At 49.0% G+C, this 19,672-nt stretch overlaps 7 protein-coding genes across 7 annotated transcripts; 3 read left to right on the top strand and 4 right to left on the bottom strand.

The window, feature by feature from the left end:
* Window positions 1–2,625: 2,625 nt before the first annotated feature.
* EI90DRAFT_3131028 (uncharacterized protein) lies at window positions 2,626–4,617 on the top strand (the record flags this gene model as incomplete). The annotated part of the gene is made up of 7 exons (XM_039064358.1): window positions 2,626–2,801; window positions 2,868–3,161; window positions 3,214–3,674; window positions 3,737–3,939; window positions 3,993–4,068; window positions 4,126–4,418; window positions 4,483–4,617. The coding sequence occupies 7 exons, from the start codon at window positions 2,626–2,628 to the stop codon at window positions 4,615–4,617; spliced, it is 1,638 nt and encodes a 545-aa protein (XP_038910905.1).
* A 247-nt stretch (window positions 4,618–4,864) lies between these two features.
* On the bottom strand, window positions 4,865–7,106 carry EI90DRAFT_3077953 (uncharacterized protein). The gene is made up of 5 exons (XM_039061752.1): window positions 6,862–7,106; window positions 6,413–6,804; window positions 6,107–6,359; window positions 5,228–6,055; window positions 4,865–5,169 (listed from the first exon to the last, which is right to left on the bottom strand). Exons 1-5 carry the CDS (start codon window positions 6,961–6,963, stop codon window positions 5,122–5,124), a joined length of 1,623 nt encoding a protein of 540 aa, XP_038910904.1. The 5' UTR covers window positions 6,964–7,106; the 3' UTR covers window positions 4,865–5,121.
* Window positions 7,107–7,631: 525 nt separating this feature from the next.
* Window positions 7,632–9,659, bottom strand: EI90DRAFT_3147035 (DNA ligase/mRNA capping enzyme; the record flags this gene model as incomplete). The annotated part of the gene is made up of 12 exons (XM_039065492.1): window positions 7,632–7,698; window positions 7,748–7,857; window positions 7,920–8,021; window positions 8,079–8,170; window positions 8,239–8,518; window positions 8,576–8,607; window positions 8,662–8,765; window positions 8,820–8,852; window positions 8,912–9,255; window positions 9,380–9,394; window positions 9,450–9,504; window positions 9,571–9,659. 12 exons carry the CDS (start codon window positions 9,657–9,659, stop codon window positions 7,632–7,634), a joined length of 1,323 nt encoding a protein of 440 aa, XP_038910903.1.
* Window positions 9,660–11,825: 2,166 nt separating this feature from the next.
* EI90DRAFT_2977690 (glycosyl hydrolase family 61-domain-containing protein) lies at window positions 11,826–13,388 on the top strand. Its single transcript, XM_039055917.1, has 3 exons — window positions 11,826–12,235; window positions 12,314–12,390; window positions 12,456–13,388. The coding sequence occupies exons 1-3, from the start codon at window positions 12,160–12,162 to the stop codon at window positions 13,311–13,313; spliced, it is 1,011 nt and encodes a 336-aa protein (XP_038910902.1). The 5' UTR covers window positions 11,826–12,159; the 3' UTR covers window positions 13,314–13,388.
* Window positions 13,389–13,479: 91 nt separating this feature from the next.
* EI90DRAFT_2977688 (60S ribosomal protein L38) lies at window positions 13,480–14,153 on the bottom strand (the record flags this gene model as incomplete). The annotated part of the gene is made up of 3 exons (XM_039055916.1): window positions 13,480–13,810; window positions 13,869–14,003; window positions 14,093–14,153. Coding segments are annotated over 3 exons (240 nt in total), but the record flags the coding sequence as incomplete, so codon positions are not given.
* A 709-nt stretch (window positions 14,154–14,862) lies between these two features.
* On the top strand, window positions 14,863–17,661 carry EI90DRAFT_3001206 (uncharacterized protein). The gene is made up of 8 exons (XM_039056326.1): window positions 14,863–15,120; window positions 15,187–15,357; window positions 15,422–15,487; window positions 15,547–16,089; window positions 16,140–16,309; window positions 16,362–16,845; window positions 16,901–17,050; window positions 17,103–17,661. The coding sequence occupies exons 1-8, from the start codon at window positions 14,908–14,910 to the stop codon at window positions 17,211–17,213; spliced, it is 1,908 nt and encodes a 635-aa protein (XP_038910900.1). The 5' UTR covers window positions 14,863–14,907; the 3' UTR covers window positions 17,214–17,661.
* Window positions 17,184–19,062, bottom strand: EI90DRAFT_3282174 (vesicle membrane protein; the record flags this gene model as incomplete). Its single annotated transcript, XM_039066887.1, has 5 exons — window positions 17,184–17,641; window positions 17,700–17,810; window positions 17,867–18,090; window positions 18,186–18,391; window positions 18,956–19,062. The coding sequence occupies 5 exons, from the start codon at window positions 19,060–19,062 to the stop codon at window positions 17,615–17,617; spliced, it is 675 nt and encodes a 224-aa protein (XP_038910899.1). The 3' UTR covers window positions 17,184–17,614.
* Between the last annotated feature and the right edge of the window lie 610 nt (window positions 19,063–19,672).

Genomic DNA, 19,672 nt, shown 5'->3' with positions numbered 1-19,672 from the left:
GTCTGACCAGATGTTTATTCTTTTTTTCTCCCACTCTTCTTTTCCCTTTTTGGTTGGGGGGGACAATTTTTCGTTTTCGTCTTTTCATTACATTTGCTGCACATATTTTTTTCTCCGAGGGCATCTTTTCGCTACCTTACGAACGTTTCTTGCTCAAGTTGCATCGCTTGCATGATCAATTCAATTTTGGACTTTTGGAAATGTAAATGTTATATTCATGCGGTTGAACATGCATCGAGAATGTGATACTGCTCGTGGTTCTGCAGACGTGACGCGATAAAAGCCATGAAGTAGCTGTGATTTCATCGCTGTCCCTTTAATTTGTAGTGGGGGGTACCAGCCTCTGCGATGCGACTACATGTAGCTTACAATGTGGATCGCGGGGTCAAAGCTCCATAGCGCAAATCAAGTGGACAACACGAAGACCAACCCAATCCAACCCCCCAGGAACCGGGCCGCGCACATTGACCCAAAAACGAACAGATATCGGGAATATACATACCTGTTGCTGTTGCCCTTGCCCGGCGCCGCCCGCGCCCGTTCTCGGTCGATTGTTCCTCATGCACTCATGTTCCGTTCGACCTTTACCTTTTTTTGATCCAGTCCCCACAACCAGGGCTTTATCACATTCACATCCTCCTTCATCGGCTACCACTCAATTCTCCAATTGGATCCTTTTACTCCCATGAGGTTATATGTACTGGTGATGGTTGGGGGGTTGTTGCTGATGAATCCAGTATATTCGTGTATAATGTCATCGCTTTTTTTTTTGCCGATCGAGCAGATGTGATGTTGGAACGTGCTCGCAAAGGGGACATACATCACCCAGCCGATGGGAGCGGGTTCTGCGGTACTTTATAAGTGTTACGGAGCTGAACATGGAGTGGTCGACCCTGAGTCACTGCACTGCGGGAGGTCCGGTGAGAAAAGAGATGATCTTTTTCCCCATCGTCAACTGAGTCGTTGAAGTTTAGTTCAGTAGATAATGACTCCCATGCAAAGAGCCTCGCCTCGATGATTCTGCAAATCCAGCTTCTAGAATTCAATAGCCACAGTTAATCATGACTACTCTCGAGCAAGGTAGATTTCTATCGATAACCCCCAGCAGTCGGTTGTATCGAATTCTGACTTTCACATTTCTTCGTCAAAATTGCAAACCTCCTCATGTTCCGCCACCAAAAGGAATGGTTTTCGAATGAGGTGGATCGGAGACTCGGGCAATGCTGTGCACATTCCCGAACAACGTTCCGCAAAAATTACGGTCCAACGGGGGGAGGGGGGCGCGACGTCGCGATTCCCCTGTGAAAGCTCTCTAAAAAAAAATTGAACGAGATTGAAAGGGACGCCTCAGATGTGAATCTGATGCTCCCCAGAGACTACAGTCCTTGAAGCGTACCGGGGAACCAACGCTCATCGGGGAGAAGGAATCCGAAGTTAGAGTTCCATAAGTCGAAGACATGGCAGATCATCGTTGGTGAACTCTTGTCCATGTAGTAGACAAGAGTCATCTAGAGTACTCCGATTTGCGAACCGGATGCGCCCCCCCCCCCAGGAAAATCTCCAATGTTCCATTGAATCGCCAGAGAACGCACATGAAATCAACTTAATGCTCGGAGACGCCAGTAGCAACTGACAATGCCTAGATAACAGACGATGGAACCCACTTATACCCCAGTCTTTAACCCAATTCTGAGACCGTGCAGACAATCCCGTAACATTTCCACAGTATATAGCTGATTCCCGACATAAAGGAATCTTCAGTTCTCCCGGGAGACGCTGAGCAAGGGGTATCTTCCAAAAAGCTCAGGACATACGATTCAAGGAGGTTCTACGTAGGGTGCCTAATCATTTGGTGATGAACGAGACCCTCGGCGGACGAAAAGACGGACTGGACTGGCTTTAACGAGCGGCTCTCCGCAAGCAGGGTCACACGAGGTGTGCGCTCGGCTTTGACTCCTGACTCTTGACGGCCGTTCCACGCCGAGAATATTTTCTCGAGGCTGCAAGGTTGCCACACTAGCACAGTTGGCACTAAGTAGAGGAGACAACAGTACTAGACTCGCCCCGCATCCGCGCAGTTCGAGTCCCAGTCGGACGCATCATATGTAATCGGCTTTGGCTCAAAGATACAAATCAGCGTCTCAACACTGAAGCTCAAAAAGAACGCGCACAATGCATGAAGGGAGAACGTCCCTATCCTCGTCGGACCCTTTTCTTAACTTTTTGCTATACGACTTTGAGGCGATGTAAAAAGTTGGAAAGCCCGGCCCGAGCAATCCTTCCTTGATTGAATAGCGCGTTCAATCGGCTGCTTCATACAGCAAATTAGCGCCTCCAAGAATGTTTTAAATGCAAACCCGAGTCAGGACCTGCGAAGTGTTGCACGACCATGTTCCGCAGACTGATGGGTCGAGATAGCGTCCAAGCTAGCCGGCTTTCCTGGCCGAATACAGAATCTTCGCGCAGAGTGAATGTCTATTGTTCCCTTCCTAATGGGTCTCACTAGCATATCCCTAATGGGTCTTAGCATATCGCGGGGATCAGCAACCGCCTATCGACCTATAAGACGTTCTTCTTCCCATTTCCTCCATCAGGATATCCGTTCTCTATCTTCGCGGAGCCTGGATGACTACCGCAGTTTTCTGGGCGATAATTGTCCCCTATCTAGTGTATCGAGCGGCATGGATGGTCCTTCGAAGCTACTTCGTTAACACGACGACCGTGCTGAATGACCTTGAACTACTAAGGAAGACCCCCAGCGCTCAGAAGGTCCCGGGGACCGCTGTGATTGCTGGAGGCAGGTGAGCAATTATTCACCGCGACGCTTGCCCTCTGCAAACGCGTATAACTGAGAGATCGGTTCCTAGCCTAGCGGGATATATCTCGGCGCGAATTTTGGTAGATTACTTTGAGAAGATAGTTATCATTGAGCCTGAAGTTGATATCACGCTTCATGGCCGCGCTTCACAACGCGCTCATTTCCATGGCTTTCTGTCAACATCATTGATCATTCTTCGCGGACTATTCTCAAATTTTGATGAGGAGGCTGCTAAGCACGAAGTGTATCTACTTCCCCCGTTCAGGCACTGGTGGATGGGAAATTCATACCTTGGTGACTTGGAAGCGAAGAGGTTACACCACGTTGCTGGCTCGCGATTTTCGTGAGTGCTGTCACTCCTTCGCGTAAATTGAACCGATACCCACCTCATCCAGTATGGAGAACCTTTGCCGCCACCTCTCAATTGCATATTGTGGTGAAAACCTCCAGGTCATACAAGGAGTTGTCATTGATGCGGAAGCTTCATCCGACGAGAAGACAGTTTGCTCGGTTTCTTTCCGTCGTACTTCGGATGATCCACAAACAATTTCAACTATACCATGCGCACTGCTTGCAGATTGCTCTGGTTCCTCCTCCATTGGCATGAAACTATTGCCTGCAGCTTCCGGGGCATGGGGCCCCTTCAAGCGTGCGTCATACAATCCCAAAGCTAAATACTACAGTACCACTTTTCGGCTGTCTCCTGAAACTCAAGAAAGCGTATCAAGATCGCTTCCTAAACGCCATCCGGACTTTGGAGAATGGGAACATTGTGGTATCGTGGGATTAGTTTCCCCCATGATCGAGAAGGTTGGACGAGAGTTATTTGGATACCAGAGAATCGATGGGGATCGACGTGAGTAATTACTTCTTCCCCGATTCAGATTTTTTTCAGACGAGTCGTTTTTCCGCGATCAGTACTCCTCCTGTACGGTGGATGGGATGTCGAGACGTGCCCTCGGACGATAGCTCAATACGTCGAATTAGCTTGGCAGTCGTATGCCAAAGCGTTCCCTAAGGAGTGTCATAGTAGAGACGAATGGTTTTTCAACACCCTCCAGGTCGCTGGTAAAGGTGAAAATCTGCTGGACGAACCTCTTAAATGGGACCACTACAATCTAGTATGAACATTTAGTCAACTTATGTTTCACTGATGGGCGGAGTTAATCAACAGAACAGCTGTTCTTGGAACGATTACGCTCTTAAATCGATCCCGAACAACTTTATTGCGGTCGGCGATTCCCTAATGCGTGAGATCCTTTTCCTATGTGTTTGTATTCTGTCTGTGATATGTGGGTTTTCCGTAGGTGTGAATCCGTTCTTTGGACAAGGCGTTACCAAACTTCTCTGCAATGCCACTATTCTAAATTCCACGTTGTATAAAATGCTAGGAAAGTCCACCGTGCCTCGGGCTGAGCTGCCATCGGGCTTCTCCCATACTTATTTCAAGCGTGTTCTTCCCATCGACAAGGGCATGTTTGATACGACCCGTATGTTAGATTATGGTTACAAGACGACCGTTCCGTCGGCGGGGGACACGTTGGAGTTTGGTGCTGGATTCAGGAAATATTGGGCAGCTCTTGTGAACTTTGTGGTCCACGTGAGTATTTGTTTCTTGGACGGTAGCAGGAATATGGTGAATGCCTATGTTCAATCCTTGATAGGATGCTAAGGCCTTTGTAATATTGGACGATGTGTTATGCGGATATCGACCCGCGATAGACTTGATGAGCCCATCCTTAATTCTCAAGTCGCTATTTTGGATGTGGTGGTCACCTCCAAAGTCTGTCGAAGAATGATACGGTTGTCCTTTGGGCCTGAAGCCTCGTCAGAAACTATTCCTTCTGTATTTTTCATTTCTCTTTCGCAGATCTGCGTCATGAGGCTAGTAATATTTGTAAAAATTAGCAATGCTGTGAAGCTTTGAATTTCGGGATGTCCGGGCGGCCAATTGAAATGTGCCTTTGTCCATTTCGAGTTCGTTAATGGACTGATTGTAATACCTGGCCTTTTGCGGCCCAATCGGAGCCCTCGATATCAGAGCCCCTTATGTTGGCGCAAAACAACGCGCCGCGATCACACATCACTAGCGTTGTCATTAATTTGCAAGTACAAAGGCGGTTTGAGGGACCCCCCAACTGTCAGGCCCCAACGCCCATCGAATTCGGAAGGGAAATTGTATGAGTGATGGTTACAGAACTGCAGAATATAGGCGTTAAATCAAGGAATCTATTTGAATTGCATTTCTGGGATTTGGGGCACGCATACTGGGCCTTATTGAGAGCAACGACGTTCCAAGCAGGTCACATCGACAGGAGAACGAGTCTGCCTGAACTAGCACCTGCAAATGACTTCATTTTATACCAGTCAATATCAGGCGGATTAGTACTCTGATCGTAGACCACTTACTTCAATGAGTATGATTCGTTCATCATCACAAATAATCACATCCTCGAGGTCCCCACGAAGTGGAAACCCAACGTCACGGTGAACCCGGGAGTATGGAAGACTACTCATGACGGTATCATCTTGAAATAGCTCCGGACAACTGATTACTGTAGGTGAGCTGCGATCGACGATAATCTGTGAACCACCCTGCACAAGACCCTCGCTGCTGCGTCGACGGCCTAAGTTGTCGTCCCAAGTCCATCTCCCTGGACTAAAATCGAGGACAGAAATAATGGATGGCATATTTCTGTATCTCCGAACGAATCTATTTCCCGAAAAGAAGCGTTTCTGTCTGAGTGAAAGTGCATTGTTTGCATTCGCCTGCAGTCGAGTGTTCATTGGTCCCCAATGGTGCCAGGGTATTGGCATCGCATGCCCCGCATATTCGTATGCCAAGTGAAGAAGCGTCCCTGAGTGCATGAATATGTCAAAGTTTCGAGCGATAGGACCGGAACTGCTGGAATCGTCACTATCAGAAGAGGCCTCCCCTTCTGTTGTCCAAAGTATTTGGATCAAGCTGGACCGGGAGGAGGGGAAAAAAGGTTTGCTGCGCATGTCTGGGCTACGAGAAGGTTGAATGACGATGCCACTTAAGATATCGGCATGAAGTTGTGGCAGCAGAAACGTGGCCATCGGTCGAAGTCCTCTTGTGTTACTATGGATTCCACACAGACGCAGTCCCACCTGATACTCTTGTGCACCATCGTCCCACGGGAGGTAGCAGGCTGTCAGTAATGTGGAAGGTGTAACAAAGCAGAAGGAAGCCATGGGGGCGTCCAATGCAGCGTGCTATACCTGGGGCTCAGTCTAAAAATGATCTGCGATGAGAAGGGAACTGACCGCCTCTATCATTCCAGAGCGCCATGACCAGATAGTCAGCCACGAGCCCGCCCCATGTTGGCATAACAATCCAAGCTTGTCGCCAAATATCCTTAACTGGTATTGAGCCCTGAACACTGGGAACGCCGTCTCCAATAATGATATGGTTGAGTAAGAGTTTAGGCTGTTGGATTCCAAAGACCGAATATGGAGACGGCCCCGGTAGGGATGGTCAGATCCTGGAGCGCTATAATCAACGCCATCATAACGGTGCCTTCAGTGGACCATCAGGACAAAAAAATACTCTCTTTCATCGTTTCGACTTACAACTCAAAGTACACAATCAAGTCAGCGTTAGGGTCGGTAGTGAAGGCTTCAACGGGGAATTCTGTCCATAAGACCTTGCTGCGGCACTGGTCATTACGAGACAAAGAAGGGAGTTGGCAAGTCCACAGGCTGTTTGGGCCCGTCGAAATGGTCAAGACTCCGCTCGCGAAATCCCAGTTGCCTCTGATGGAGGGAATAGGGAAATGGGACTCGGACCAATCGAGCCTGTTCCATCGGTTGATGTGTGAACGTAGGTGCTCAAGGATTGGTGCGATCCCTGTGCGTGCCAGAGCTCTTGGATCAGCAGAACGTTCATACGAAGCTCGATACAGTGCAATGTGATACTGCAGCTGGCCCGAGTTTTCAATGAGGTTCCGAAGGTGTTGACATGTCTAGCAACAGATGATTATTGTCTCGTATGTCGTTTGTACGAAGCGAGTGCACCAAACCTCACAGCATCGAAGGAGCGAGACACAGTCAAGATGAGATAGTATTTCCAAAAGGACCTCTGGCGCCAGTTGCAACAAAGTAGCTTGCGCCATGTCAGTCATTCTTACAACTGGCACGGAAGATGGGATACCAAACTTTGGCAGCTGCCATGCTTATAACACAGTATAGGGGCCTCCACGAGGCAAGTGATCCGTGATTATTCTGTCATGCATCGGACCAGAGTTTGGGTCAGCTTAATTCGAGACGGTCAGGTCATGATCACAAAAATCTGTGCTGAATTGATTCACAGTTGACCAGATCTGGGTCCTTTTGTCATTCTACACAGTAGCAGTACCAGCCACCATAGCGAGAATCTTTCCAATAGCCCTCCTAAAGGGATAGGATCGTGTCAATACTTTTGGTTTGGGCCACATCAATAATTGTGCCCAAAGAGGTTAACATTGCGCGCTCGATGACGGACTTCAGCGGCACGAATATCGCCTAAAGTGGTGGGGAAGAAACTAGAATGACTGTGTTAAGTGGGTATGCCTTTTTCTAACTATCCAAAGCCAGCACAAAGGCGTGGTTGGCATGACACTTGGAGTACGGGAATCAGGAGCAGAAACTTATTTTCAACGAGTCGTGCGACCAAACAAGGGCGCGTATGATTGGGGCAAGAGATGATAGGCGAGAAAGGGGTTGATCCAAGACCGCTGGGTTCTTGATGATCACGATAAGTCAGGGCAGACCCGAGCATCAATTGTTCAGAACCAGCGGGAGATATGTGCCTCTATGCTTTGACGACCACATCTTTAGGTTCCGTCTTGTCCGCAGACTCGCCGGCAAACGTGGGGAATCTATGCAGGCCAATCAATCACAGATAACATGTAGATACCAGCGTCCTACCTGGGTACGCCATCACGAGTCAATTCCTGGAAGCGATACACAATGATAGAACCAATCGATGGCGGATTGGCTCGTTGCTTGTCAGACAATCCAGACCCCACGCTGAATTTCTATTCGGGGTAGGGTCAGCGGGGCCGCTTTCATGAAAAAATGGAAAAAAAAAAATGGTCACCTTCCCAGAGGCCATCTCACACAGCAATGCGCCAGTTTTGCCGGCATGCTTACCCTTACCCTTTGTGTAACCTATCACCCTTGCCTCCGCGTCGTAAAAGGTCTGATGCCAAATTAGACTCGATCCTAAAGAGGAGAAGTAAAAAAATGCTCAACATGCCTTGACCTTGAGCAACGTGTTGGATCGCGTTCCCACGTATAATGACCCGGGTTCACGCAACATGAGCCCCTCTCCACCACGAGATTCCACCTCTACTCCGCGAAAAGCGAAAATGGTTATCCCTCATTTTTTCCCTCTATCTCTCTCCACATTAGCTCACCTTTCAGCATTTCCAACACATGGTCTCGATCCCTTACGATCGTCTGTTGCTCAACGATGACGTGGTCGACTTTAGATTTCCCAGTAAATCTTGCCCCCTCTTCGGATGTATCGGAACCATCCAGGAACGTTTTGCTCAGTATGCTCATACGTTGCTCAAAAGGCTCGTTCCCCGCACTAGGGACATCGAAGATATGGTATTTGACCTCCTTCCAAGATGGTGAGTTCGCCGCTCTAACAATCGACACAACGTCCTGGAAGTTGCGTCGCCCAGCAAAGAGCTATACACAATACAGTGCCATCAGCCATGAATATGTGAGAGCACTGTGGTGACTAACCTCCCCATCCAAGGTTATATTCTTTGGCAGCTCTACCGTAAATGCGTGAAAATGAGTTGGGATACGGCTGGAAATGCCAAACAAACCATCCAAGAACCATTGCGGTGCTGCAAATGGATTTCCAAGTCGGCTGATAAGACGCTTTCCATCATAGTAAGCTCGGACTCCGTCAAGCTTCTCACTCGCCCACCTATCCATCCCTAGTAAATTATGGTAGTACATGACCCTATGCAGTCTCACTTACCACCCAGCCGGATCCTGTCCATCAAGATCCCATCTGCACAGTCTCCATGTCAGTGCAAGCTACCTATATCCATTTTCTAGCTCTGAACTTACTTGACCGCAAGAAGCAGGTCTGGTTTCTTCTTCGCTGAATCGTCCTCATCGTCCTCATCGTCTTCATCGTTGGCGTCCTCCTCGCCTATCGCCTCACTTTCCCTTTCATTGGGACCCTTTGACCTCTTTCTCGAAGGCTGGTCACCTTCGCCCGAGGCATCTTCCTGGTCATTTTTCCGCTTCTTTGAAGTTGACGCCTTAGCAGCTTTCGAAGTTGCCGCTTTACCACCTTTCTTAGCAGTGCCTTTTGACTTCGAAGCCCCAGGATTTTTCCATTCCACTCGAGCATTTTCGTATTCCTCACCGAGCAAAGATTTTAAGTGTTTACATGACCTAGCGTCGATCTACGTTGACACGCTGGGTATATGTGAATAAGACACGGAAACCAATTGGACTCACTGGTGATGAACTCTAACACACGAGTGGACGAGTAAATCCCAGAAAAATACATAAATGGCGTAAATCTACCTGCATTCGCCAAGCCTAAATTAAAGCCCACATGAGCAGAGGGAGGAGGGTCGAGTAAGTGACCTCTTACTGGACATGTGCAGTAATAATGGTCTCCCGTCCTCTTAACCTTGTACTTGCTTGAACTTAAGAACCCCAGTCAGCCTCCGCCTCATTGTTCACATCAAGTGTGTAAGGATTAGAGAACTTGCCTCGTTTGGCTGCTCACTTCTCTCTCCTCTCCGTCTGCCAATAGGACCTTCGGTTTTTTCCCCTGAATATCCGCCAGACTGTCGGACATTGCACTTCACCGATCCCGGAATATACTATTGTATGTGGTTTAGACGCAGTAAGGGACGGATAGCGTGTAGAGGCGAGCAGTTGCAACTTGTTGAAGTTCGCGCACGTGGAATGCTCGGCACCGAGTTACCATAACGGCGGCCACGCGGAATGCCTCTTTGCTCGAAACACGTAGCCCTTGCTGAAAATTTACTTTATTTATGCAAACTAGACCCATCATACGCGAGCCAGAGGCCTCTAATATATTCATGAAGGCCTCTGCTACCTGTTCGTTCAACCTGCCTTTGTAATGCCAACCCAGCACTGCATGAGGGTAGGCAGGACTCCAGCCTCTATGACAAATCTGTAGAGCATGATGGCTCCTACTCATCTGCCACCTAGGCATACTGCAGTAGTCCGCGCGACCTCGAGGTCTACCAGCTGTGCGCCGACCACAGCTGCTCAATTTGGCGTTCCAGAGCCATAGGGATTTCATTCATACAGTACATTTCCAAGAATCTTGTTATGGTCTTTTAGAAAGCTCTCTTTTGATGACAAGGCGTTGGTCGATAATTATACGGCCTTGCGAGCCCTTGTCACCCTCTATCTCAATCCGCTTGAGGGCATGCAACCGCTACCCAGCAGCTCTCCCGGCCAGAATTCCACCCGAGCCCTCACTTGTGGTCCCGTTAATTAGGCTTCAATACATCTTTACTTCAAGATTGTACAGCATTTGCGGACTGGCACAGAAACGTACTTTGTCATGAAATACGATTTTCCATCCATCACTATGCTTGAGGCTGGTGGGCGTGACTAGGTGCTTTTTTGGCTGCGGTCAGTTTCGCTCCAGGCCCTGGAGGACAAGAGCTGGAATCCTGCCTGTCGGAGGACCCGTCCGATAGAATGCGTGCATGTCGGAGACGTGATTCATAAAATTATTCGCGTGGGGCAGGTCGAAGTAGATCGAACAAGAAGGGCAAACTGCAAAATTATGATGGATGAACATGTGCATGCAACCAGGAAGAGAGTTTATTTAGATAACTCCCTTTATTCCTACTGGCCTTCGGCATCCCTCGGCACCGGCCACACCAGCGAAAATAAAGGAACGAGACACTGTGTGATTTTGGGAGACCTGCATAACAATACACACCACACTTGATTCGGGAGTCCAATGCTGGTGGATTGGTTGTATCTATTGATCGAGCCTGCGGGTGGTGGCTTGGTGCGCATTTCGTCCGTTAGACGCTACATTTCTGTGAATAATGGTGGTATTACTATATCGACAAACATTCGAACCTCTCCCGAAGCCATCTCGCATCGAAGAGATCCAGTTTTATGCGCATTGCGGCCGTGCCTTCGGTATGGCCTTCACTTTTACTTCTGCCTCGTCCCAGCCCCTTTCCCGGGGCTGCTCTCTCTTTCCCAGCCCTACCCGGTCTTGCGCACTCTACTCTCTTAACAGCTTGACAGGTCTCCCGGACTCCCTCCCATTTGTAACTTTTTGGTTCCCGTCATCCACTTTTGCTGGCCGGGAATTTGGTTTTCCGGCTTTTTCTAGCTTAGGAATTTTAACGACGACACGGGTCATTCCGTAATCCTCTGCAAGTAAGTGCATGAGGTGTTTGCATGAGCGTGCATAATTCTGGTGATTCAGTCATCGGTTCAACTTCCAATCCTGAGAATCATGGTAAGACGTACTGACGCTTCACGAACCTGCGTTCTCCAAACCTGTGAGGTCTAAAACTCAGCAGACTGGCACTATTTTAGCACTTCTGTGCAGTAGCACTTGCCACGCAGCGGCACCAATCCAATAACAGCCGTTGCTCCTCCCTACAGTTGCGGCTTCGCCTTGGTTGACTACAATGTTGTGAACACGTGTGAGATGGTAATGACCGTATGGGAAGTCATTTGGGTATCATGGCGCTTCCCCTCCATCCTTCAACAGTACCTTTGGCTTTTTCCCTTCGATTCCTGCGAGCTATCGACAGTCATTTATGTCTGGTGCACTGATGGCCTGAGCTCTGAGGGCATTGGGTTCACCCGTGACCATATGTGGGGCTTTTGCTTGCGCGAGGTTGGCTTGTATGGCTTACCTCAGCTGCAGTTGTACCCTTGCTTACGTAATACAGTGGCGGCTGGCTTGGCGGAGACAACAAGACAAAGGAACTCACTCAAGAAGTGGTCCAACCCCCCATGATAAAGTCTACTGTGCATCCTTTCTGGTCTCTTGCCTTGACCGGCGCCACTTTCAGACTCCCTGTTCAACTGCAACGATCTTTTCTCCGTCACCTCTTGGCTTACATAATGTAATGTGAGTGCTTGGCGGGGACGACAAAGAATCAGATAAAAGGGACTCATGAGCATGGACCAGTGCTCCTCACGACCAACGTTTCCACACTCTTTTCTGCTCTTTCGCCTTGTCTGGCGACATTCTTGCTACCTGCAACATACACTCCCTATTCTTTGCAACCACTTTCACTTTTGTCATCGATCTCCTTTACTTGCAAACATCGCTTTGCACAATGAAGCCTTCGCTTTTCAATATTCTTCTCGTATTTTCTTTATTTTCCTCCGCGCTTGGTCACGGATACGTCGAGTGTACGTCAAGCCATTCGGCCGAGCTTGCTGGGCGTTTGTTATTGCCGTTCTGGGGCTAATTACATCTCGTTTCAACAGCGATCACCGTGGGTGGCAAGACCTACCCTGGAAATCGCCCCTACGGGAAGGGCACGACAAATACGCCCATCAGGCAGGTAAGCATAACATTTGCTTTCATTCACCATCCTGACACCTAGATATTAAATCATTATCCCAACAGATTACGACCGTTAACCCCATCACTGATGTTGCCTCACCTTCCATGACGTGTGGGATCGGTGCCAAGATTAACACTGCATTTCTTACCGTCCATGTCACTGCTGGATCGGACATCACCTTCCATTGGGTAAGCGGCCAAGGAAAATGGGGTCACAAAACGGGTCCGATCTTGACCTACCTCGCCAAGTGCGACGGCGATTGCAAGTCTTTTGATCCTAGCAAAGCTACATTTTACAAGATCTCCCAAACTGGCCGGAAACCCAATAGCATGGTGTGGTACCAGGAGGACATCGAAAATGGTGCAAGTTACACCACGAAGATCCCTAAAGGGATCCCAAATGGGAATTATATCATTCGCAATGAGATTGTAGCGCTACACTTTGCGAATAGGAGGGACGGCGCGCAGTTCTATCCTTCCTGCTCTCAGATCCGCATCACGGGCGGGAGTGACGCCCCTAATTTGGTGGATGTCACCTCTACCAAAGGTGCCCAGTTTCCTGGCGGCTATGAGCGGAACGGACCTGGGATTTACGTCCCAGATGTCTATAGAAGCAAGAGCTATACATTCCCCGGACCCCCTGTTATCACCTTCGATAAAACAGCAAGGAACAGGAACCCTAGTTCTTCATCTACTTCGAGCCCCAGTAAACCCACCAGCAGTATTAAACGTGTTAGCTCCAAACCTGTCCTCATTGTCACTACTACGACATCTTCCCTCAAGCCATCTTCGACACCACCAAAACACTGTATTCGGAGGTCGTCCAAATTGACCTCCGCAGATCGTCCCGCGAAGCGCCTGGCTAGCCCAGAACAGAAAGGGAACCTCAGTGTCATGCAAGAGCGCGCAGTTGGCCTCTAGATGCATCGAAGAACGGCTGTTGCGCTCGGACATGATCCTTCATAGGCTTCGAAATACTTTCCTCGCTGCTCGATCTTTTTTTTTTTTTTTGCGAAGTTTTTGCTCCCGGTTTAGCTTGGCTCTGAAGTGCACTGGTTTGCTCTAGCCTTCGTGTATCATGACATTCACAGGATGAATATTGCTTGTGGTTTTTGTACCGTCTCCTTGGAGCGAGATGTAAAATCCTATTCTTTTTGAATGAATCCCATTGCAATGACTCATGCGACAGGTACATCGCTACTTCTCGTACAGAGCAGAGGGATTTCAGCTTCATTGATAGACATTATGTCACAATTAAGTGCCGGCTTGGGTCATACTGCATAGTACCATAGTGTGTCTTAATGCTCGAATTGCCAACCGTTGCAGATAAGTCAAGAGTCAGGCGAAAGAGACAGGTGAGAATGAGAGGGGCAATTAGGCAGACCCGGACGATGATGGCAAGTCGGTTACGGGGAGACCTAAAAATGAGAAAAAATGAAATCTATATGACGGTAACACAGTGGGTTGGATGCGCACTTGGTGGCAGACTTTGCCGGAGTCTCTCCACGTTCTTCGCATCCTTAACACAGATCGTGTACAAGTACTGTTTGGTCCGAAGCTTGAACTTTACGATTGTCTTCCCGTGGCTAGAAATCCTCTTTATCCGAATAGCTATTCCATCCAGCCCGAGTGAAGAAGCAGAATGGGAATGAGAATACAGATTAGGAAGAATGCACGGATAGTGAACCACAAGGACTCACATTCGGCGCCAGCAGAGCGAGTCAGCTGAACGAAAGTTTTTGGGCTATGAATCTCCTTGGGCTAAGAAAAATGCGAACGTCCGTACGAATCATTAGCTTTGGAGGGTCTGGAGGCGGCAGGGAATGTTTGTACTCGCCATTTTGACTTAGGTTGAGAGTCGACTGCACAGTTTGCCGGAATTTGCCGGTGACACTGCCACTCGCCTTCATTTATTTTGTATTTTGTATTTTATTTTTATGTTCACTTTTTAACCACCTGCAACGACTCGAGGGGTCAGGTTGTTCTTCCTCGAACTACAGCGTTGTGAATTGCCTCATTGGACCGTCAAACTGGTGCAGCATCTGCGGCTAGCGCCAATTGAATGTAGCCCACAGTTAGGCTCAGTTTATGTAAGCAAACGATGCGCCAATGAACACTTGAACCTCAGTGACTGAGTACATATTGTATTCGCTGCATCATATGAATTATATAGATTCACAGGATAGATGAGATGTATATCCAACGCATGGAGTACGGCTAGGCAGGATCCCCGCCTCGGCCCTCTAAGATTTTCCTAGACGCTAGTACTTAACCTGCCCCAAGTCTTGCCGATCTGATTCAGGATTCCAGTGGGGATCGACGTGGGCCACTTGTGTGTATTGTCAATCGAATAACAAACAAGTGCCATTGCACATAGAAATAGAAATGGCTGTTTGAGGAACAGGGAGGCAGTTCAGGCAAAAATGCCAGCCGGTCGATTCGGCCAATTCCGCTAGTATTAAGTCAGATCGTCGGGAGTCACGTGGCCGTAGACTCTTCAGCACTTCTGCCCGTCATGCAAGGTCCTCCAAACCGCTTAGGATTAGGCTTGAGGCCCCCAATGTCCTCGTATGGGCAGGGCCCGCCCATTGGATCTCTTCCGCCTTCAAATGTTATGTATGGGTATCCCCAACCAGGCGTACCGCCTTCAACAGAAAAACTCACGACTTTGTTCGTTGGAGGTATATCTGCTGGCGTTACGGACGATTTTATGAATTCCTTACTTTCTGTGAGTCGAAAAGGCTTCAATGAATGCTTTGAATGGATGGGGGGATTCAGTGGTGACCTTCTTTAGGCCTGTGGTCCTCTTCAAAGTTTCAAGCGATTGACGAATCCAAATGGCAAGCCTCAAGGTTTTGGCTTTGCGGAATTCGAGGAGCCAGATTCTGTCCAGCGCGCATTGACACTTCTTCATGGGAAGACCATTCCCGCCGTCGAGCCGGGTGCTCCCAATAAGAGTTTGGTGGTGAGTGCACCCAGTTGTCCCTCCCGGAGCTCACTTCATCCTCTTTGTGCTACCACTCGGCCAGGTGAGAGCAGATGATAAAACTAAAGCTTATCTGCAAATGTATGAGTCACAAAGAATTAGAACCGATGTGAGTTCATGATTTTTTCTGTACTCATCGCCTCCGCATTACTTACCTCAACCTTTCAGCAAGACGATGCTGCGGATATGACCGCCGAAACTCTTATCTCCTCCATCATTGACCAGTCGGCTGCTGCTGCAAGAGCCAGTGGCAATGCCGCCCTAAATGAGGCACAAGCTGCCGTTCCACCCCATCTGCGCGACCTGCAAGAATCTGATCTACCCGAAAACCAGCGTGGTCTTGTCATTTCCGAGATAGCCCTCTTCCGAGATAAGGCCATGAAGCGAGACAAAGAAGTCCCAGACACGACCCGAATGGCGTCGCGTGCTGCTGGGGTAGGCGGTTTCTCTCGTGGTGCAGGCCCAATCCCCAGTGGTCCTAAGGAGCGAGTTTGGGGTAAGCCCCAGGGAAAGCCGGCCCCGGAGCCCAGCCAACCGAGTTCGCGCAAAGGCAGTTGGGACAGAGGACCCATTTCGCGTGATCCCCGTCTGCCAACTGGGTTCGTCAAGGGTCATGATGCAATTCCTGCAGAAGATGGTAAATCTGATGAGGAGCTAGAGAGGGAGAGAAAAGCTACGAGAAGACGGGAGGAGGATGAGTCATTTAGAGATGTACGCAATTTCCGTCCCAAAATGGCTAGAATTAACAGTATTATCCCTAGCGTGAGCGACGGTACGAGGCACGTGAAGATCAGCGCCTTGCCAGCTTGGAGCGACTCATAATGCGCACCCAAGCGGCTGCAAAAGCCAAGGAGATCGACAGGGTGGAGATAAGAGAACGGCTGCACGTTTGGGATGACGACGAGAGCGATGAACTGTTCTACACAGACTGGTGAGTCTTCAGTCACGAAATTTCACGAGATCGAATTCGGACTTCCATCCAGTGCTCGATGGCGCTCCCAGAGAACACGCCACTTAGCCATCGAGCGTGCAGCTGATGAACGATCACGGGAGATAGAGGCCCGCCAAGCGGAACATCTCCGAGTCGAATCGGAGGCTTTCCTCGCGCGACAGAATGCTGAGATACAAAGTCTTGCAGAAGAACAACGCAAAGCAGGGATGCTTCTCGACGACAAACCTATCAAATTATCTATTGGCGGCACTGCAACAGGGGCAGGTAATGCCAGTGATGCGAACAAGAGTGGTCTGGCGGCTGGTGCGAAACCTAAAGTCACTGCTCCTGTGTTTGGTGCCGAGGACGAAGATGATGACACAGTGCAGAAAAAGAGGGCGCCATTACAGAAGATCGATTTTGGTGGCGTCGAGGCTTCTGGAAGGCAGGAGCGCTTGGAGACACTCAAAGCGTCTGTCAAGAAGGACAAGGAGTCCGTTTTCAAGGCCAAGATTCGCTGGGACGGTATTACTGATGTATGGAACTCTTTCTGCATTGGTAACTCCTGTTCTGATCCTCACCTTCATTAAGGAATTGATTGAGGGCAAGTTGGAACGTCTGATAAAGCATAAAATGATCGACTATCTTGGCGAGCTGGACGATGATGATCTGGTTATGTTCGTTATAGAGCATCTTAAAGACCACAAGCCAGCCTCTAAACTTGTCGAAGGACTGGAGCCGGTGGGTTGCCAACAAACTGTTCTTGGATGCCGTACTAAGTGCAATTTCCCAGGTGTTGGTGGAGGAAGCCGAGGAATTTGTTCTCGTCATTTGGCGTCAGCTCGTCTTCGAAAGTCTTTCGTACAGCGAAGGAATGGAAACAGACAACATCATGGTGGAATGAACGAAACGTGGCCAATGACGTCGCACCAGTCCGTCTCTTATCACTCACATTTCAGTTTGCTTTGTACATTACTGCCACTCTTTCCTCTACGTTCCGGTCGGTTCCTTGACCATCCCTCCAGCTAGCCCCTAGGCATCCAAGATTCCTGGGCCGCAGTGCCATCTTCATTCGAAATATCTCAGATGACCTCGCATATAGTGAGTACCGCAATATTATTCCATGCTCCGTCAACTACCTGTAGGAAGCACGCGTCCCACTAGGGACAAGGACATGGTGTTTGGCATACTCGTATGCCATCCTAATTAGGGTATTGCGATGCGGGAGGTTTCACCTGTAGTCCATACAACGCATACTATTGGAACAAATGCTCTCGTAGCTCTCTAAACGACAGTATTATTCAATTACATTATTACGCAGCATGAGTTTTGCTGTGGCAATGCGACTGTGGATCAGGATGATTCGAGTGTCGAGGCTCGGAGGACAAACCTGCTTTGCCTTCTTGTAAAAAACCTTGCTGGATGCACTCAATGCATTTGATCGATCGACCAAGTCGTCAAGTTTGGTACCTCTTTCCAGGACGGATTCGATTGTCTTGTGCTGTGCATCCAGGCGCTTAGAGTGGATTGTCCTAAAGTTTCGAGAAAAATACGCACCAGGATAATCTTTGTCTCATCCAATTCTTGCTGAACTCTCAAAATAGAGTCTGCTTGTCTTGGGTCCTGATATTTCTCAAGGTACGCCTGCAGCTGAGGAAAGGAAATGGATGATGGATTAGAGTATGCCGTTTTCGGAATAGTGGTGGCGAATTCATCCAATATTTTCTGGAGCAATGAGAACGCTGGTCTAACAGGGTATTCCTGGTCCGCAATGATGGTTGCTATTTAATAATAGGTCGGTTCTCAACAACTTCAGCGAACGACGCGTTGCTCTCCTCAGAGTCAACAGTGCAGTGGTGGGGAACACATCACTTACCAGCCAACTGCTCGGTACCACCCCTATTGTAAGCATGGAAAGTATACGAGCCCTCCTGAACACTCTGCCGTTGGCCCTGCTGGGTCCGTTCGACGACAGTCTTCGAGAAGAAAGTCATAAACTCTTGCACGCTTCCTTTCTGATAGAATGAGTACGAGGAAAGATCGGAGACTGTTGCCAACGAAACAACATTCCCCTTGGAAGGGCTTCAAATATGGAGATTGAATAAATCTTCATGATGATCTGCGTGAACGCTCAAGCTCAACGTTGGAGGAATTGCGATCGACTAAGTGGGGCAGTGCTATCATCGGCGGAATTTTGCTTCCGGCATGAAATGGTTCGCTCAAAACTACGCAAACATGCGCGCAAGAAACTGGAGCCGTCAACTTTTGATGCAGAGAGACCTGATCGAAAGAATCCCTCACTTGCCATAGATCAGGATGGTTCAGATGATGAAGCTCCAGAAGCCGTCGGAATCTCCGCCGCAAGAGCTGATGCCTTGAACCGGGAACAAGAAGTGCAAAGCTTTCACGTACAGTAAGCTGTCATAGATACCTGCGTATGTACGGAAACAATGATTATGTTCCCTAGAGCTGCAAAAAAAACGTAAGGAGGCCAACAAGGCACGCGCTCAAGCCCTACTGGCTAATGCTCAAAGGCGAAAGGCGGCCACAAACCAACGTAGCAGACCGGACCGTAATGAGGTCGAAGAGGATCCTGACACACTTCGCCTTCGAAGTCGGATGCAACGGGCTATGGAAGAAGCTGACCTGGAAGCAGAGATTTCTGACGACGCCTCAGAGTTCGCCACACCAGCTGATGGACCCCTCAACCTCTCGGAACGCTCAGGACATCCGAATCCAGTTGCTGAGTTCATTGATGCATATGGAGAAGGCGATGAAGATGGCGAAGCGTCTCACATGAAAAATTCTGAAAGTATGGACGACTTGCCAGTTATCCCGCCCACATCATTGGCCCCAAAATCTCTCTCTTCCCACTACCGAATGCCATTAGAACTTCCTGACTCGGTATTCGCTGAGGCCGCTGCAGAAAGGACACGTCTTATTACAGAGAGGGAGAGGGATGAACAACTGGAGCGTAGCCGAGCCGCCGCGGCGGAGTCCAAGATAAAGCGAAGAGCCACTCGGAGTAACAAAGATTTGATCGTAGGGTAAAGTATCTGACCATGATACCCAATTCTCCCTCTTATTTAACCTCCCCATAGTTCTCGAATTGTCAGGACGCTCCCAAACACTTTACTCCTGGATCCGGCTCCGGCAGCGGAGTCTGTCAAGAAACTGCTGGAAACTGCCAATCAGCCAAGGCCAAGGGGCTTTCAACGGAAAGCAGGTGCGCTAATCTGTATTGGTCGCCGGGGGACATGTCTAACTACGCGCTCAACCTTAGCTTATCTCGCGGCGGCAAAACGAAGCACCACTCTTCGCCCCGCATCGAGTTTCTCAATCTTGGATCGGCGATGAGTCCTC

The sequence above is a fragment of the Cantharellus anzutake genome (assembly GCF_015039405.1).
Source record: "Cantharellus anzutake strain C23 chromosome Unknown EI90scaffold_71, whole genome shotgun sequence".
NCBI lineage: Eukaryota > Fungi > Basidiomycota > Agaricomycetes > Cantharellales > Hydnaceae > Cantharellus > Cantharellus anzutake.
The sequence above is the reverse complement of the archived record's forward strand: the minus strand, read 5'-3'. Positions and strand labels throughout refer to the sequence as shown.